At 43.9% G+C, this 19,430-nt stretch overlaps 2 protein-coding genes across 7 annotated transcripts; one reads left to right on the forward strand and one right to left on the reverse strand.

The window, feature by feature from the left end:
• Positions 1–251: 251 nt before the first annotated feature.
• Positions 252–13,694, reverse strand: aadat (aminoadipate aminotransferase). 6 transcript variants are annotated; one of them, XM_061252086.1, is made up of 14 exons: positions 13,667–13,694; positions 12,976–13,048; positions 12,452–12,620; positions 11,905–12,037; positions 11,236–11,310; positions 10,095–10,304; positions 9,663–9,728; positions 8,319–8,401; positions 6,917–7,013; positions 5,453–5,514; positions 4,976–5,040; positions 3,894–4,000; positions 1,683–1,784; positions 252–1,053 (listed from the first exon to the last, which is right to left on the reverse strand). In XM_061252086.1, the coding sequence occupies exons 2-14, from the start codon at positions 13,040–13,042 to the stop codon at positions 1,012–1,014; spliced, it is 1,278 nt and encodes a 425-aa protein (XP_061108070.1). In that variant the 5' UTR covers positions 13,043–13,048; positions 13,667–13,694; the 3' UTR covers positions 252–1,011. The 6 variants fall into 6 exon arrangements, 5 of the variants coding, with proteins under 5 accessions (XP_061108070.1, XP_061108066.1, XP_061108069.1 ...); XM_061252082.1 differs by having other exon boundaries at positions 13,584–13,667; XM_061252085.1 differs by lacking the exon at positions 13,667–13,694 and adding an exon at positions 13,560–13,632.
• Positions 13,656–18,909, forward strand: ino80b (INO80 complex subunit B). Its single transcript, XM_061252087.1, has 5 exons — positions 13,656–14,259; positions 14,967–15,165; positions 15,733–15,863; positions 16,271–16,443; positions 18,078–18,909. Exons 1-5 carry the CDS (start codon positions 14,217–14,219, stop codon positions 18,534–18,536), a joined length of 1,005 nt encoding a protein of 334 aa, XP_061108071.1. The 5' UTR covers positions 13,656–14,216; the 3' UTR covers positions 18,537–18,909.
• The last annotated feature ends 521 nt before the right edge of the window (positions 18,910–19,430 follow it).

Here is a 19,430-nt window from a genome sequence, read left to right on the forward strand (position 1 = left end):
ATTTGGTAATCAAACCATTTAAAAATGTAAAGGGAATTATCAGATGTGTGGTTACATTATCAGGTAGTCATTATTGATGGATTTATTTAAACTGACTTGTATTTTGATTCAAATATCAAATGTCCCACTCCATGGTAAGGTTATATCAAGATTAAACAATTTAACTACGCCATGTTTATATTCATCAACATAAGAAGATGTCTACATGCACTATACAATGGTAATGCAAAAAAACAACAACAACACTCAGCCAACCTTTTCAGCTTTTATTGATTGAATCTACAAACAAATAAACTCTCCCTCTTTAGCATAATACCCTTTGCCAACAAAGGGTAAACATCACCAACATACCAGCAAGGCATTCCAGCCAAAGAGAGTTAGAGCTAAAAAGGTGCTTATGAAATTTGTCTACCACTGTTTCCATTCACCTAAACACAACTGTTGCATGTCCTTGCGACCAAACTGACAGAAAGGTTCCACCGTCATTTGAAACAAATACATTTAAAAATTGTGGGCCGACACGGCTCAGGCAGTAAGAGCAGTCGGAGGGTTGCCGGTTCAATCCCCCACCCGGGCTGTGTCGAAGTGTCCCTGAGCAAGACACCCAACCCCCAAATGCTCCTGACGAGCTGGTCGGGGCCTTGCATGGCAGCCAATCGCCGTCGGTGTGCGAGTGTGTGTATGAATGGGTGAATGGAGAAGCATCAATTGTACAGCGCTTTGGATAAAGGCGCTATATAAATGCCTGCCATTTACCATTTACAAGACATTTGGAGTCAGCAGATAATTATCAGAGATGGCCTACAAATATATTAAATGTAATTTAAATGAAAACAATCAGGAGAATAACTTTATTGTTCTGTATCAAAGTAGTATTTATGAAAGCATTTTACTATAAATACACTTTTACCAATTCTCAGGGTACAGCATACCTGTGTGAAAGTTATTCCAATTAATTACAATCCATTTGCATTTCTTTCAATGAAAATCAATTTCTTCATGTTGATTTCTTCATAAGGCTTCCTTGATTAGAGAAGCCAGTCTCTTGAAAGCCTGAAAAAAATCCCAAGATTAATATTTCATAACCTTACTGTGAGCTTTATAATGTTTGGGACAAAGACTCAAAAATGTTCATTTGTAATCAAACAATTCACAATTACATGTGATTAGTGCATGTTCTCAGCTTTTATTAAAGAAGCACTTGAACACACCTGGCTTATCAGAAACAGCTGTAAAGCCATTTGTCCCAAACATTATGGTACCCTGTAATGGGGTGACTATGTATAAAAAATGCTGTAAGTTCTACATTATGAAACCAAAATCTATAAATATACCTTTTAAAAAGAGCTGACAATATGCAGTTTAACCACATGAATAATTTGATTTCCAAATTTTTTACCAAATAAAAAATAAAAAGTCTCATGTCCCAATGAGCTCACTGTATTAAAAAAATACAAATACATTACATTACATGTCATTTTGGCTGACGCTTTTGTCCAAAGCGACTTGCAGTTGATTAGACTAAGCAGGAGACAATCCTCCCCTGGAGCAATGCAGGTTTAAGGGCCTTGCTCAAGGGCCCAACGGCTGTGTGGATCTTATTGTCATGTGTCATGTACCTTAACCACTATGCTACAGGCCACCGTTAACTTAAATACAGAATGTGTGTGGGGCTGCTGTACCTCGTCAATCTGCTCAGGAGTGGACAACGAGAAGGCAGCTCTTACAAACGGACTGGGTGCTGAGCTATCGATGTTGAATACTCCTCCAGGGATCAACAGCACCTGAAGAGAAAGGGATGGTTATTATTCAAAACGAGTCAAAACCAATTATCAGTTTAAGGGGACCCTTCTTGCCTGCTCAATTTTCAGCTTTGCAGTCATCACTGAAGTATACATTTATTTGTCATTATTATAATCCAGGGCGGCACAGATGGTGCAGTGGGTAGCACTGCCGCCTCACAGCAAGGAGGTCCTGGGTTTGAATCCTGGTTGGCCGGGGCCTCTCTGTGCGGAGTTTGCATTTCCTCCGGGTACTCCGGTTTCCTCCCACAGTCCAAAGACATGCAGGTCAGGCTGATTGGAGAGTCTAAATTGCCCGTGGGTATGAGTGTGTGAATGGTGTGTGTGCCCTGCGATGGACTGGCGACCTGTCCAGGGTGTATTCCTGCCTTTCGCCCAATGTATGCTGGGATAGGCTCCAGCCCCCCTGCAACCCTGTTCAGGATAAGCAGGTTAGGATAATGAATGAATGAATGAATGAATTATAATCCAAATGTACTCAAACAAAATATACAACAAGAAGGTACTTGTTCATCTTTCAGCACAGTCAGGCTTAAACTTAAACAGCCATAAACAGCTGTGCTGCTAATTCTGTATGTTGGTTCTACCCAAAATGAAAGCTTAAATCAGAATTTTCTTTGCACTTGTTATGAAGTTTGACTAATTTGTGAGTGGGTCACTGTTTCCAGTATCTTTGCACTATTACATCTTTCAGTTGGAATTATGTACATTATATAATATTATTAAATTAATATAAAAAATATACTTGTTTGAACACTCACCAAATCTGAGGTGAATTGTAAGGAACACCATTTTCTGGAATATGGAAGAAAATATTGTAAACCCCACATTAGCTCACAGAATGGATCATTGTGTTCCTTGTTCTCTGAGATGGCAATGCACCAATCAGTGTGGGTGAGGGGTGGACTTGTGTGAGAAGGAAATGCAGCTTACTACTTGAATGGCAGTCTGTGCATAATGGGTGATTTCCATGAATTCCCACAGTCCACATTCAAATTCAGCTTCATCCAGCCTGATGTCCTCAATGCAAATACGAGCAAGCACACTCACACAATGGTGACACAACAAGTTCCAACTCCCTTTTTTAAAAGGACTCAGTTCTGTGCACAATCAAGACAGTTTTATTCAAAGAACTGATTCTTAAATTACTGAAAATCTCTGTCAGAGGCTATATGAAGCCAAGTTGGAAATTTGCCAGGAATTAACAGTCAAAATAAGAGGAATATAAGCATAAATAGAGTAGTCCACAGACACTGGTGAACGCAGATTAATGAATGAATGAATGAATGAATGATTCACATTTAAATGGGGTTAACCCTATAAACGCTGCCCCCTTGTGGTTGTATCGTCGACATCCCAAATTATTGTTCCCTTCATATTTCTATAATAATATAAACTAATAAAACCGCAAAATGGTGATGACAGATTATTAAAAAGAATCTCTGCTAGCAAGGAGCATAATTTTGATGCTTATCAGCATCATATTTGCTAATCCTGGCATTAAAACCCCAGCTTCCCCCTTGCCACGCTCATTGTTTACAACCCTCACCTGGCCAGACTCAGACAATAAATTATTCCCCAAAATGTATGTAAAGTGACTTGAGTTTACACACGCTTAAGCTTTAATGAGCTTTGTAAAGTCAAGTAAATTCCTGGTCAAGAATTTGGAAATTATTCCATATTTGAAGGAGTCAATGGAAGTGTGTGAGAGTGAACCAGCTCCTGCACAGACGGTCAAGCACACATTGATGGTTAAATTAAAACATAAGCACCTGGTCAGGCTAATGTTTAAAAGTTTTTTTTCTTTTTTTTAAGTTTATGGATAAACAGACAACAAACACTACTGCTTGCCTGAAGACCAAAAAAGTTGTTATACAACTTTTGATGTTTATGTTATTTATACCCAGGTTGCAAAGGTCACAGTTGTACAGTCTGCCCTGATGCGGCTTCTATACTGGTTATTTCCCAGTAATCACCAGCCCAGGCTTGTCTTTGGGTTAGAGTGTATGCCTTCTTGTGTGGTGTATGAGTTTTTGAGTGGTGTACGAGTTTTTCTGAGTGCTTTTTTTGTTGTTGGTGAAGGCGGCTTGCCTCTTTCTCCAAGGCCTTCTCGCTGATGAGCCGCTGGGTGTCTGCGACGCCCTTCAGCCTGATCCAGAGGAACATGCCAGCCGCCGGGGTGTGCCAGTCTGCCAAATCTGAGAGAGGGACGTACCATTCTGCTAAACGGTGCACGGGGCTAACATAACACAGTTGTTGAAGCTTGTCGGCATCTATCCAGGAAGCCGTTGGTTCATTATACTGTAATTGGCCACATCGGGCGTTCCCTCCCATAGTAATTCAATGGCTTGACGCCCTGCCGAGCGTTTCGACACGCTTCAATGCGGATCACGCGAAAGCAGTCTTGCTGGAACTGAGCCAGCTCTGCCGCTGACAGATCTTCGTAGTGCGAGATAGACCTCGTAGTGCGAGATAGACCTCGTAGTGCGAGATAGACCTCGTAGTGCGAGATAGACCTCGTAGTGCGAGATAGACCTCGTAGTGCGAGATAGACCTCGTAGTGCGAGATAGACCATGTAGTGCGAGATAGACCTCGTAGTGCGAGATAGACCTCGTAGTGCGAGATAGACCTCGTCGTGCGAGATAGACCACGTCGTGCGAGATAGACCACGTAGTGCGAGATAGACCTCGTAGTGCGAGATAGACCTCGTAGTGCGAGATAGACCACGTAGTGCGAGATAGACCACGTAGTGCGAGATAGACCTCGTAGTGCGAGATAGACCACGTAGTGCGAGATAGACCTCGTAGTGCGAGATAGACCTCGTAGTGCGAGATAGACCTCGTAGTGCGAGATAGACCATGTAGTGCGAGATAGACCTCGTAGTGCGAGATAGACCTCGTAGTGCGAGATAGACCTCGTAGTGCGAGATAGACCTCGTAGTGCGAGATAGACCACGTCGTGCGAGATAGACCACGTAGTGCGAGATAGACCTCGTAGTGCGAGATAGACCTCGTAGTGCGAGATAGACCTCGTAGTGCGAGATAGACCTCGTAGTGCGAGATAGACCACGTAGTGCGAGATAGACCTCGTAGTGCGAGATAGACCTCGTGTGACTTCAGTCAGGCATTAACAGGGACTCCATTTCACACATCAATTATTGGTGAACACTGACCTTTAAGCCATCTGTCTGCAGAGGAGAGCATTGCGTCTCGCTGTTTTCTGTAGAACTCCACCACACTGTAAGAAAGGGGGGAGGGGGGGGGTTAAAAACATTTAACTTTTTAACTCCCTGTCAGAGAACAAATTTTGCTCTGGTGGTGTGTGGCTTACATTAATCATGTAAAGCTCCATGTTCTTCTGCTTACATACAGATACAATCTGAAACCTTGAAGAATACATCAACTTACAAACTAGCATACCACGGTTGCCAGCTAGAATACCCAGAGTACAACAATACAATAGCTAATAGAAAACACAACAATATCTATACATAACTATATAAATGCCATTATAGTCTATGGCATATACAAGGCAAACAAACAAGAGGAAACATTGTTAAATAGCATCACGCTACTGACTGCACATCCCACTAATGTAGATGCTACTATTTTCAGAGAATTTGATTGGCTTATTGATTGAGGTGACTCACCCGTCGACGTGGTTCAGAAAGCCCTCTTGTCCCCACCCATGCAACAGCTGGGAAACCATAAGCTAGAATATCAAAGGGAAAGAAATCAAGCTCTTTTAGTCCAACTACATGCACAGGTGGTTTCACTTCATTCATTGAATCCATAAGCTTTCTTTTTATTGAATAATTTTGTGTAACATTTCTACATTTATTTTTCATTCATTCATTCATTCATTCATTCATTCATTCATTATCCTAACCCGCTTATCCTGAACAGGGTCGCAGGGGGGCTGGAGCCTATCCCAGCATACATTGGGCGGAAGGCAGGAATACACCCTGGACAGGTCGCCAGTCCATCGCAGGGCTTTATTTTTCATTGTTTTAATTATTTGATTGGACTTTTTAATACTAATTACATCCTGGTACGTCACCCCAGATACACATAGGTGACTTTATAAGACACGGTCTCATATTCTACCTAATCTAGACCTATATATTATTTCTTTTCTTCAAATTGAGGATATGGTGATGCCTGAGGGTACTTATGGGTGTCTCTCTCAGAACTAAGACTAACGCCTGGCTCAGAACCTCCTAATTACCCATCCTCCCCTGCTGCTGCTCTGCCACTACCTTATATAAATTGATTCTCCAAGTCTGGTCGATCGGAGATCAAAGCCTTCCACCTCTTCCCCTGCACTGACCGAAATATCTTGTGTTGCTACCTCCGCCGTGCATGTCTGCTCAGTACCGGCTGCAAGCTGTGCTTCTCCACAGCACCCTGAACACCCCCCCCCCTCCCCAGCAGCTGCTGAAACGCAATTCCCCTTTCCCCCCCGGGACAGAGGTGGGGGTGGGGGGCAGCTTCATCATCTCCCGGTCCTGCCAAGGGTGGCATATCTACTGCTGACGAGACCCGGCGCAATCCATTTCTCAGCGCGGCAAGCTGGTGTCTATTCAGCGTTTGTGCGTTTTTTTTTTTTTTCTTGCCGTATCTCAGGCTGAGCACCCAGGAGCGCCCCCGCCCATGTCCTTGAGGCTGGAGTAATTACAGCTCCGCGCCGGTTCCCCATCTATCTGCCAGGAGCAGCATGCGCGGCTGTCACCTCCTGCGTGTGATTAAGTCCTCCGGGTGAGCCTGCGTGAACCCGTCCCTCTCTGTCTCGATCTCCGTCTCCGCGCGCGTCTCTAACCATAACCGCCACGCCTCCACCGCTTATTACAGTGTTCACCACTCGCCTTCTGGCACGACCTCGACGGTTTAACATTTTACAGGATCGCATCGCGATGTTAACGTTATAAGGGGCTTCTGTCACAACGACGGAGCAGGCGACACACGAAGTTGAGACGATCTTATCGACTGCGTTCCGCGCTGAGATTAGTTTAGTTGATTAGTTGGTAGCACCAGCACTTTCCCCGCTCCTGAAAGAGGGTACAGGAGGGGGGGGGGGGGGGGGGGGGGGGCAGGGACCTGAGACACTGACTCACCTGTGTGAAGGTGCTGGTGTGCATGGTAGAGGCCTGGATGTGCAGAACCACTCTGTCCACAAGGGGCTTGGGCCCAGTCACGAACCCGATCCTAAGACTGTGGACACAAACAGACCGGGACTCTAATATGCTAATCGAATGATATCAGAATTCAGATAATAGATATCAGCCGCAAATGCATTTGAAAAGGCAGTGCCATGGAGGACGCTACACAACTCGGCAAAAGCGCTCAGGAAGACAGAGAACTGCAGAAAAAAATGACGCTCGCTGGGCCTCACAACATGACTAACTGAACGGTACTCTTTCCAACAGCCTTGACAATGCTTAAAGAGTAGAGTACTAGTAGTAGAGTAGAGTAAAGTAGAGTACTAGTAGTGTACAAGTAGTGTACAGATCTTTGGTTACCAACTATACAGATCCTAAATGAGTTGGGCAGGTCTAAGGGTGGCCTGTAGCATAGTGCTTAAGGTACATGACTGGGCAGGCAAGGTTGGTGGTTCGAATCCCAGTGTAGCCACAATAAGATCCGCACAGCCGTTGGGCCCTTGAGCAAAAGGCCCTTAACCCTGCATTGCTCCAGGGGAGGATTGTCTCCTGCTTAGTCTAATCAACTGTACGTCGCTCTGGATAAGAGCGTCTGCCAAATGCCAGTAATGTATAGTACATGAAATGACACCCTACAGTGCCGCGAAGATTTTACACAAAGTGCGCTCTTCTCACACAGAATGCTCCCCCTCATTATCAGTAATTTAAAGCATCACCGTCCTTGGAGACGCTCTTTTCCGTTGGCTTGGACACCCTGGGCCGGGACCAGACATGCCCAGAGCACAGGGGGGGGCTGAGGGGGGGGCGCTGGTGCGGGAGCAGCCGTGGGTTATTTCAAATAGGAAAAACCGCAGTGACGTGCTCTGGGTGTCCCGCCTGGGGTTACTCTTCTGTTGGGCATGCACATTCACAGTAGTAGGGTGGAGTAGGATTTAAAAAAAAACTGGAAAAACAAGATGGCTCAGATCCAGTAATTACAGTAAGCCAATGACTAATAATGCCACTCTAATTTGCGTGTGGTAGCTGTACAAACATTGTTTCTGCTTCACTGCAATCAGACAGCCGTAAAAACGCTGAAATGGTACGCCCCACATGCGTAAAAAAAATGAATGCGTGCTGCAAGATTGGCTCTGGGCATTGACGAAACAATTGACTGGCAACACGCACAAATACATTCAAACCAGGGCGACAACCACAAGACCTGCACAGGAAGCGCAGGAAATGAGCCTCAAATAGTCCTCTCAGCACATACAACCTATTAATGACTGGCATGAGCAGCAGTGCCTCAGATCATAGTTTCTGCATCGGAGGAGGAAAACAAACAGCTGACCCCTTGAATACCCCCATCCTTACGCACCCAGATGACAAGATCTTTGAGAAGGAGTCTGTCCGGATGACCCGCCCGTCCACGTCCATGGACAGAAACGTAGGAGCCCAGGGCTAAGTGTTCAGAATGTAGGGTGAGTCAGGGCGCTTATTTCCCATACAGATGCAGTGGAGTCAAATTAAAAGTGTGGATTCAATGAAACCTGGAAGTCTACACCGTAGTCATATACAGTCAGGTCCATAAATATTGGGACATCGACACAATTCTCCTCTTTTTGGCTCTATACACCACCACAATGGATTTGAAATTAAACGAACAAGATGTGCTTTAACTGCAGACTTTCAGCTTTAATTTGAGGGTATTTACATCCAAATCAGGTGAACGGTGTAGGAATTACAACATGTATATATATATGTGCCTCCCACTTTTTAAGGGACCAAAAGTAATGGGACAATTGGCTGCTCAGCTGTTCCATGGCCAGGTGTGTGTTATTCCCTCATTATCTCGTTTACAAGGAGCAGATAAAAGGTCTAGAGTTAATTTCTAAGTGTGCTATTTGCATTTGGAATCTGTTGCTGTCAACTCTCAATATGAGATCCAAAGAGCTGTCACTATCAATGAAGCAAGCCATCATTAGGCTGAAAAATCAAAACAAACCCATCAGAGAGATAGCAAAAACATTAGGTGTGGCCAAATCAACTGTTGGCCAGATCAAGAACACTCTCCAGGAGGTAGGTGTATGTGTGTCAAAGTCAACAATCAAGAGAAGACTTCACCAGAGTGAATACAGAGGGTTCACACAAGATGTAAACCATTGGTGAGCCTCAAAAACAGGAAGACCAGATTAGAGTTTGCCAAACAACATCTAAAAAAGCCTTTACAGTTCTGGAACAACATCCTATGGACAGATGAGACAAAAATACATATACAAACTGTTGTCATTCCTACACCGTTCACCTGATTTGGATGTAAATACCCTCAAATTAAAGCTGAAAGTCTGCAGTTAAAGCACATCTTGTACGTTTCATTTCAAATCCATGGTGGTGGTGTATAGAGCCAAAAAGATGAGGATTGTGTTGATGTCCCAATATTTATGGACCTGACTGTAAATACCTTCTCAGTGGCCAGCCCAATAAGAACTCTGTTTACAGAGTCTGCTTTATAACTTTGAAAATCATATTCACCAATCAAATCAACTCAAAATTCTATAAAAATTGTATTCAATCAAACCACTGCACCAACAAAAAACACCAACACAGTACTTAATCACTTACAGATAATTAATGCTATCAACAGTAATTAAGCAATTATTATTTTATTATATATCTTTTTTTATTGCACTCTGAAACTTTCGCATGAAAATAATACATTTACCTTCTGAAACTGTAGAAAGTAGTAAGGATCATCCTCAATTATAAGAAAGTCGTATTCTCTGGCAAGCTTTTCAAAACAAAGACAAGACATTGGGCTGTACTTTACATTTGTATCATATTTCAATTCATTCATGTAATTATAAATTAATTCATTTTTAGACATTGTGCTACAACCATATATAAGCCTCTCAATATAATTTTGTCTCAATTAAATTTAAATGGTTTATGTATTTTTCATTCATTTTATTTTTACTCATGATAGGCATTAAGTTTTGATAACAGTTTCCTTCCTTTAAATTAATATTTATAAAAGGTATTTTAAGACTATTGAAATGGGAACAGAATGGAATGGGAATGTTAGAATGACCATTCCTCACCCCTATACACAAATCAGTGTGCTGGTGTCAGTGTATGCGATCCGCAGGATATTTACCTGGTAGACGTCAGCCTTGCGCTCAGCGGTCATTGAAGCACCAGTAGGGTTTCCCCCATTAGGGATGGTGTAGAGGACTCTGGGAACTGTACTGCCTGGCTTTTTGGCATCTGCCGGGTCCCACCTGGACAGGATCTCCCTCAGAGCTCCCGGGATCATTCCGAACTGATCGCTTGGGACATTAATGATATTGCAACCTAACGGCTGAAGCTATGGACAGATGATTCAGAAGAAGGAGGTCAGAGGGCAGTGATAATTGGCCTCAGTGTGCTCAGTCCATTACATTACATTTTTACATTATTGGCATTTGGCAGATGCTCTTAACCAGAGCAACGTACAGTTGATTAGACTAAGCAGGAGACAATCCTCCCCTGGAGCAATGCAGGGTTAAGGGCCCAACGGCTGTGCAGATCTTATTGTGGCTACACTGGGATTCGAATCACCGACCTCGCTTGTCCCAGTCATTTACCTTAACCACTACGCTTAGGCCACCTGCCTTCACTGATTGTGAAGTGAAAGACCTTCTTGGGAAATTAAGTCTAAAGCAATATAATGTACAGCGTACAGCTTTCTGCATTTTAGGCTAATAACACACAGGGCATTATAACTTGGGCAAATATGCACAGATTCATGCACCTTCTCAAAGAGTATTATTAATATAAGACTTATCAAAAGTTTATTTCATGCCATGCTCAGGTTTGCCTATCTGCGTCCACTTTCATGAATATACTCACACATTTTTAACATTGTACCAGCAGAATAAAGTATCATCTTTGAAAGTCGTTTTCTTAAAGTCGACTGTTGGAAGCTGGCTGACTTTCCACTTTAAATCAAGCATCGCAAATGAAAGCAACGTCCAATTTATCTCCACACATACTGCAAACATCGGAACTAAATGGAATTGAAAGCTTTGATATGATCCAGAAAAAAATATTTCCTTGACATTTAAGGCATCACTCTGCAGTCTGTTATTGGACAGATGACCTTCTTACCAGATAATAACACAGCAGCTCCCGGTGAAACTGCAACATTCTGTAACAGTATTTCTCCTGCATGCATCTCCCAATGAAAAACTGGAAACTTTTTTATACAAACAAAATATCAACAACTCAAAAGTGGTTATGCTGGAGAGGCTGCTTACTGCTGCCAGAGTCCCAGAATATGTGGGCGCGTCTAGAAGAACGTTGTCCCCGGGAGTAACAAGCATCTCAAAAGTCTGTGAGACAAACAGGAAAGGGCAGAACAGCAAAGGGATAAACAATGATATGAACAAAAGAGATGTGGGAATTAAAATGCTAGAGCCCTCTGGGTCTCTCTCTTTCTCCATCTCAATTCCAACAGTAAACTGATACCAGGTATCCCCACCAAAAGTATTGGAACAGCAAGGTCAATTCCTCTCTTTTTGTTACACACTGAAGACAATCCAGTTTGAGGTCAAAGGATGTGCATGAGATGACAGATCTGAACTTCAGCTTTTATTCCCTGTTCCTAGATTTGTTTAACAACTTCGAAAATACCACCTTTTGTATCAGACCACCCAATTTGTACGTGAGCAAAAGTATTGGAACATGTGATTGACAGGTGTTTCTTGTTGGCCAGATATGTCCTGTTAGATTGATTAGGTGTAAATACCAGGAAATAAAAGGTGAAATTCTGAACTCTTGTCTCGTGTTCATCTTTTTTATCTCAACCTCAAATGTGTTCGTGTATTGCAAAAACAAAGGAATTGGCCTCTGGAGGGGACTGTATATTAAAGGCCTGGACAGATGTATAGATATAAAAATTCAAAACACATTTGTAGAAACTGCACCTTGCTGAGGCCTTCCTGGCTACCTGTGGTCACACAGATGTCCATCTGCCCTCCCGCCACACTGTTTGAAGCTGTTGGTGGATTGTGGAGATTCCTCTGGAGGGTCTTCATCCAAGACAGAAGTTCTGGTATCCTGAGGAAGGAGTAAGCAGCAGAGAGGACAGCAGGAAAGGATAACACCAGTGCCCGAGAGAGTGTGTTAGTAGAGCATGTCCAATAATTAGCACCTGATTTGAAATAACAGATACACCAAAAGAATAAATGCGCATTTCCTTCCTTTCCTATGTTACGGAGCACAATTTGAAGGGAATTACTTCAATGGTGGTCAGTTCGTCACAAATGTTTTGGGGTAAAGCGCTTCCATCTGTACCATAATATCTGGATAAGATATTGAAGGTTCCGACCACTGGTCCTGACACATCTCATGAGACACCCGGGTATACATTATGAAACGTCAAAGGTTACCTGGTCTGCTGGCCTGCGGGACATTATTATTGCGTGTGCTATGCAATATTATCGCGGTAGTAATAACCGAAGCTGGGCTCACCCACTGGAGGCAGAGTACTGGAGAGCCCTTTTCATTGTTGTCTCGTCAAGCACAATGCTCGCCCCATTCTTCACTTTGACGGTGGCAGAGTGGAAGGGGAAGGTGTCAGGGTTGGGGGCTCCGCCGGCCAGTGAGATGACAGAAGGGGGTGACCGCTGCTGAAGTTCAGCTTCACAGGGAAAATGCATTACAGGCAAAATTGTAATGTCATTTTAATGTGAAGGAAAATAACCCTAATTTATTAGAGATCCCCCTGAATGAAGCACTCTGTATTGTGTTCTAATGAGATTTTTAATATTGTATTTAATACTAGTGAATTCATAATTACCACGCGACTATCGCAAGACTAATTCAAAAACGTGAAACAAAATTGTATCTTTCCCATAAACAAAATCATCCTTGAGATGGCACACAAAATATGAGGTCGTATAAATACCATAGCAGCCTTCTGTTAAATGTTTTGTTTTTGTTTTTTACTAAAATGAAGTAAGATTACAAAAATAATGAACTGAGTCTCCGCTTACTTATTATGCGAATAGGAGATGGCTTCCTTGCAGCACTCACAGCGGTGAAAAACCGGGAGTAATTCATGACAGCCTGTAACAACAGCACAAAATGATCAGTGATAATGACACATACCATAACAACCATAAAAGCACCAAATGACTATTATACAAATTAGATTTTTCTATAGTTATGCAGTGTACATTGAAAAGCTGATTGGCTAGCCTATCTATTTGATAGCCATTTTGCGAAAGCCAATTTGGGTTAACGCGGTAGCACCACGTAGCCTACAATAGCAAGGCAACAGTATATGCAACAAAATAATAAACGTAAGACATTTGACAAAAATATACAGCTACCCAGATAACGTGTGGATATGTTTCTGGAAAGTAACAACTACAAATAAACACGTGTAAATCGCAACAAGCAAGCAAACATTAATTAATTTAAAAAAATACTTGACTGGCTGTCAGCCGCGCCGAGGACTGTGAAACTCGAAGGTGCAATAAGATGAGCAGAAAAGTTTACAAAATCCTTTCTAGAAGACTGACGTCAATCGGAAACAGTTTTAAATAGTTATGCAATATGATGTTAAATAGTTTACACTCGGTTAGACACGGATTGTGACCTTGTCTGGAAGCATATTTAGTTATGCAAGTGCCGATGGATCGTGTATTTCTTTCTTCGAATTAACGTATGCATACGACTTACGTAAAAACGTCATTGTCCACAATGCTCTACGACTTTTACAGTCACTAGCGTTTGGAAACATACTTGCGGTTGCATGGTTGTAAGCTTCGATTGTTTGAGTTGTCATATACTTTGGTTCAGGTTTGTTAAGTGAATAATGTAAATATTAGTACCTGCAACAAATTGTCATGGTACTAGCTAGCATAGTTGCAGCCTAATTGCATTTATCCTTTATTGAGATCGGCTTGCTGGCGTATTTCAACTTTTTGTGACAGGCTAACGAGTCTAGCTAGCTAACGTTAACTTAGCCAGCTCGCTTGTCAGGCTTGTCTTTTTTGTTTTGGCTGACGAGAAATTCTAGCGAGTAAGCATAAAGTTAGTTAAGTTAGCTGCATATTAGCCATTGTACTGGAGACAAGCTGCTATACTACTGTGGTGGAGAAAGTGTTACTATTCAGCGTAGCGGATAAACACCTCCAGTGTGAAGCACAGTTTATCTGTTGCAGTGATGTAGCGTCTAGCGGTCTTGTCACACTTTTCCCTCGAGTTTCGTGTTTGGACATAGGTGTCAATGGGGAAGAAGAAAGACATGATTCATCCAAGGTTTCTTTCAGGTGAGAAAGTCTAATTTTTATTTGCCGATTGAGGGTAGGTTGCAAAAAAGTGGTCAACCACGCTTGGACGTAGGCCGCGTTTAAAGCCTGGGTATCGAGTTGTTCTCATAGGCTATCATCAGCCAAACAGGGTCCGCTTCCTATCTCTAGCTATAGAGGGAATGGAGTATATTTTGTATGTAACGTTAACTAGCTAGCATGCTAGTAATTTGCGAGAAAAAAACTAAAGTTAACGGTTTTGTTATTGCATAACAAAATCTGATGACAATAGGCTAGCTAGTTAGTCAACATTATCGTTAGCATTGCTCGTAGCTAGCTATTGTCAATGGATTTATTTAATTATTTATAACGTTATGCCACATATGAGGTCCTATTAGCTGCCTAGGCGAACATTCATTAAACGGAAATGTTGGACTGGACTGAATTTCATGAAAATTATTATTATTATTTTTAACAATACCCAATGATATTTAATGACGGATATTTAAAATGTTATTAAGAATGTTTCACAGTTTTTTATATAACTTAGTCATATTGGCACCTACTCATTCTATGAAGAATGAAGTCCGGGATGTAGTTCATACCAGTACGGGAAATGTGTCAGTACGTCCGTTTTTAATTGAGCAGGTTCTCCCATTGAGATGGATACTTCTCTTTGTAGTCTGACGTGAGGTATAGCGAGTTCACCTGTTCTTCCACATTCCCAGGAGATGTGGACTTGTCTGGTGGGCATAATGCGCACAAGAAGAAGCACAAGAAGCACAAAAAACACAAGAAGAAGCATCACCGGGACGACGGGGGCCACGGGTTCTCCTCCGAGGCGCTGGAGTCGGACTCTGGGATCATCATCAAGCCCCAGTTGAAGCTGAAGATCAAACTGGGCGGGCAGACCCTCGGCACAAAAAGGTCAGTTTGGTGCCACAGAGTGTGACCGGGGGTTTAATTTAATCTATATTATTATGCGTGTACAAGGCAGACGTCTTGGGCAGGTACTGAAACTAGAACCGTGTTGTCATCACGCTTGTGCGTATCGGGCGGTAATTTCAGTTGAAGGTCTCTTATTTGACTGGTGGTTTGACTCGGGGCCTGAGTTATGGGTGGCACTGTGGTGCTGAGGCTAGGCACCAGGGAGCCCCTGGGTGGGGCAATGTAATTGGACCCTTGGGCAAGGTACTTGAATAAGAATGTTGCTATTAATTATACAGCTCCGTAAATTGAGGGCTGGTAAGCGCATGTCTCCACTGAAAAATGTATGCTTCAGGAAATACATTTGAATGATGTAATTTGGGGGTTGTGCGATCAGATCCAGCGGGTGGCCGGCATTCCTATGGTTTTCAAAGCCTAATTAAACGGATGGGTCCAAGATGTCCCGACAGCGAGGCACCTTGAATTGAGTTTTAGCGGTCAGAAAGCGGATTGGTGATAAATGCGCGTGTGTGAGCTCACTGCTGCGCGCTCTTCCTGCACGGACAGCGTCCCGACGTTCACGGTAGTGCCGGAGGTTCCGCGATCCCCCTCGCCGTTGATGATCGTGGATGACGACGATGACGACGACGACGAGCCCACAGAGGGAGTCCCCATCGAGCAGTACAGGGCCTGGCTCGGTGAGTGCACTCTGGAGCTCACGCCACCCCTCTGCTGTCACCCAGAAAAAACCACAGGCAGTGCTGACCTGTCCTCAGCTTGCTGGAGGACTTGGCTGAGGGGAGGAAAAAAAAAAGCATGATTTAATTCTGCATTGTCCTTCAGTAAGTAGGACAGATATAATTCATGTTTTGACATCCCTTGATAAAATGAGAGCTGAGAGAGAGGTTGTTCCTGCCTGCTTACTGTGGACAAGACGTTTTGGCAGCATTCTGGGATCATTTATTGGGGGGGGGGGGGGCGGGCATCCTAACTACTTGAGCACCATTGTTTAAATAAAGACTGTGAATCTGTACCATTAATAGGAATGGGTTAAAGTTCTGATCGGGAAATGTTGATGAAGGAGTGTGTGGGTGGATTGTTCTAGATGAGGACAGCAACCTGGACCCCTCCCCCCTCCCTGACATGGACGCAGAGACCTTCCTCGGGGGTCCCATGGACGAGGAGGAGAAGTGGCTGGACGCCCTGGAGAAGGGGGAGCTGGACGACAACGGGGAGCTGAAGAAAGAGATCGATGAGTCGCTGCTCACAGTCAGACAGGTAAACCAGAGTCCCTGCTCACAGTCAGACAGGTAAACCAGAGTCGCTGCTCACAGTCAGACAGGTAAACCAGAGTCCCTGCTCACAGTCAGACAGGTAAACCAGAGTCCCTGCTCACAGTCAGACAGGTAAACCAGAGTCGCTGCTCACAGTCAGACAGGTAAACCAGAGTCCCTGCTCACAGTCAGACAGGTAAACCAGAGTCGCTGCTCACAGTCAGACAGGTAAACCAGAGTCCCTGCTCACAGTCAGACAGGTAAACCAGAGTCCCTGCTCACAGTCAGACAGGTAAACCAGAGTCGCTGCTCACAGTCAGACAGGTAAACCAGAGTCCCTGCTCACAGTCAGAAAGGTAAACCAGAGTTGCTGCTCACAGTCAGACAGGTAAACCAGAGTCCCTGCTCACAGTCAGACAGGTAAACCAGAGTCGCTGCTCACAGTCAGACAGGTAAACCAGAGTCGCTTTTCACAGACAGGTAAAAAGAGTTTCGGCTAACAGTCAGACAGGTCAACCAGTTTACAGTGGGAGTGGCAGGGATAGCAGTGTGTAACATGGACCATCTTGCTGCGGGACTTTGTGATTGCTTTATGGTACGCTGTTAATCAGTTTACTGTGGAAGGGATGTGCACAGCAATATTTAAGCCTGGTAAACCAGTTTACAGTGGAAATCAATGGAGAAGGCTGGTAAATCATTCTACAGTGGAAATCAGTGTAGAAAATTGGTAAACCAGATCACAGTGTAAGTGTTGGAGGATATTGTGTATAAGGACAAAAACAGTGGAAGTGGTGAAGGCAGACTGGTAAGGAAATAGAATTGAGACCAGGCATTTAGAATTTTGGAGCGGTGTCTTTGAGAGTATTACCCGCATTGTATTACCTGACCCGGCCTGAAGGGAAAATCACAGGGTGGTGTAGGAAATATGCTTCTTATTACAGGGGAGAGCAGTGCTGTTGTGCCTTTGGGCAAGTCACTTCACCTGTCTGCACCACACATTCATAATTGATAACATATATGAAGGATGTTGCCCTGGAAATGGAAATCAAAAGGTTAATGTTCAGGTTTATAAGCAGGTTAAGTGAAAAATGCAAGAATGTGAGCAGATTTCTCTGACCTACCTTGCATAAATTGCGCCAGTGTCTGGTAATGGCAGAAAGCCTATGTGTGTCCATACATCTGCAGAAAGCCTGTGTACCTCTACATCTGCAGAAAGCCTGTATGTGTCTGTACATTTGCAGAAAGCTGTATGTGTCTGTACATTTGCAGATAGCCTATGCATGTCTGCACATCTGCAGAAAGCCTATGTGTGTCTGTATATCTGCAGAAAGCCTGTGTCTGTACATTTGCAGAAAGTCTGTGTGTGTCTGTACATTTGCAGAAAGCCTGTGTGTGCCTGTACATCTACAGAAAGCCTGTGTGTGTCTGTAAATCTGCAGAAAGCCTGTGTCTTTACATTTGCAGAAAGCCTGTGTGTGTCTGTACATTTGCAGAAAGCCTGTGTGTGTCTGTACATTTGCAGAAAGCCTGTGTGTGTCTGTACATTTGCAGAAAGCCTGTGTGTGTCTGTACATCTACAGAAAGCTTGTGTGTGTCTGTACATCTGCAGAAAGCCTGTGTGTGTCTGTACATCTGCAGAAAGCCCTCCTGCACAAGCAGCAGATCCAGCCCCTGCTGGAGCTGCCCATGGGCTATAAGGAGAAGGAGATGACGGAGGAGATGATGCAGAAGAGGGAGGAGAGGGCGCGGAAACGCCGGCTGCAGGCCGCCAAAAAGGCGGAGGAGAGCAAGAAGCAGACCATCGAGCGGCTGACCAAGACCAGCAAGGCCAAGGTGAAGAGCATGCGGGAGCGCAAGTCCAAGCAGACTCAGTGCCCCACGGTCCGCTACTCCGACTCCTTCCAGGGCACCGCCATCTCCTTCCCTCTGGGCGTGCCCACCCCGACCCCCGCGGCCCCGCGGCCCCCGCCCGCCCCGGTCGGCTGCGGCGTGTCCGGCTGCCTCAACCTCAAGAGGTACGCCTGCTCCAAGACCGGAACTCCCCTCTGCAGCTTGGAGTGCTACAGGAAGAACCTGATGGTCCAGAGCGTGGCCTGACCTGGACCTGTATCTCAACACCTGCTAGTTCCTGGAGTCTCCAAACCTGACAGTTTGAACAGTGGAATGCATTCTGGGACGATCGTATTGGAAGCGCTTCGCCTCCGTTCTGTAGAACGGATAACGATTGTTTTGCTTTGGACATTTCCAGTGCTAAACATCCTTTGTTTTGAGTAAATGAATGAGTGAATTATGTTTAAAACAATAGTGGGAACAATGTAAATCACTGACAGTTTGAGTTAAATAACAGCGGTATTTATTTATGTATGGCTGAATGTGAGCACACCCTTGAATGCTTTAGATTATTTGGAAATTAAAATAGTGAGCCTATTTTTGTAAAGGACTGTGAAATAAATGCCACTTCTAACGGGTAGAGATTGCAGTTCGTGTTAACTTGGGTTGTATTATTCTTTAAATAATTGTGAATTTGAGGATTCGGAGAAAAGACCAGGAGTTGACCGTGCTTGACGCATTTGACTTCGAACTTACAGAGGGCACAGTGAGTTATAGACCCATCTGTTCACAGCAACATGATCCTCTGAGGTGCATGCGGTCAGCTGTCACGTCTTATCATACGGTCTAAAGCAGAGGCACTGAAAATCTGGCCCTTGGGTCCAGTAGTACTGCTGGATTTTAGTCCTTCCCTCTAATCAGGACTGATTGAAATCTGATACACCCAGTGTGTGTATGTGCATAGTGGTGCAGTGACTATTGCACTTACAATGACTTGTCTTTGGTTGTAACTGCTCTCCTCACTTGTTTTGCTTTTCTCTTCTTGAGGAACTTATGCAGTTGCAAGTCGCTTTGGATTAAAAGCGTCTACTACTGTAAATGACTAAAATATAAATGTTTGCGCCGTTTCCTTGCAAGAGGTTCTAGGTCCAAGAGTCCCAG

The sequence above is a fragment of the Conger conger genome, chromosome 8, assembly GCF_963514075.1.
Source record: "Conger conger chromosome 8, fConCon1.1, whole genome shotgun sequence".
In the NCBI taxonomy this organism is placed as follows: domain Eukaryota; kingdom Metazoa; phylum Chordata; class Actinopteri; order Anguilliformes; family Congridae; genus Conger; species Conger conger.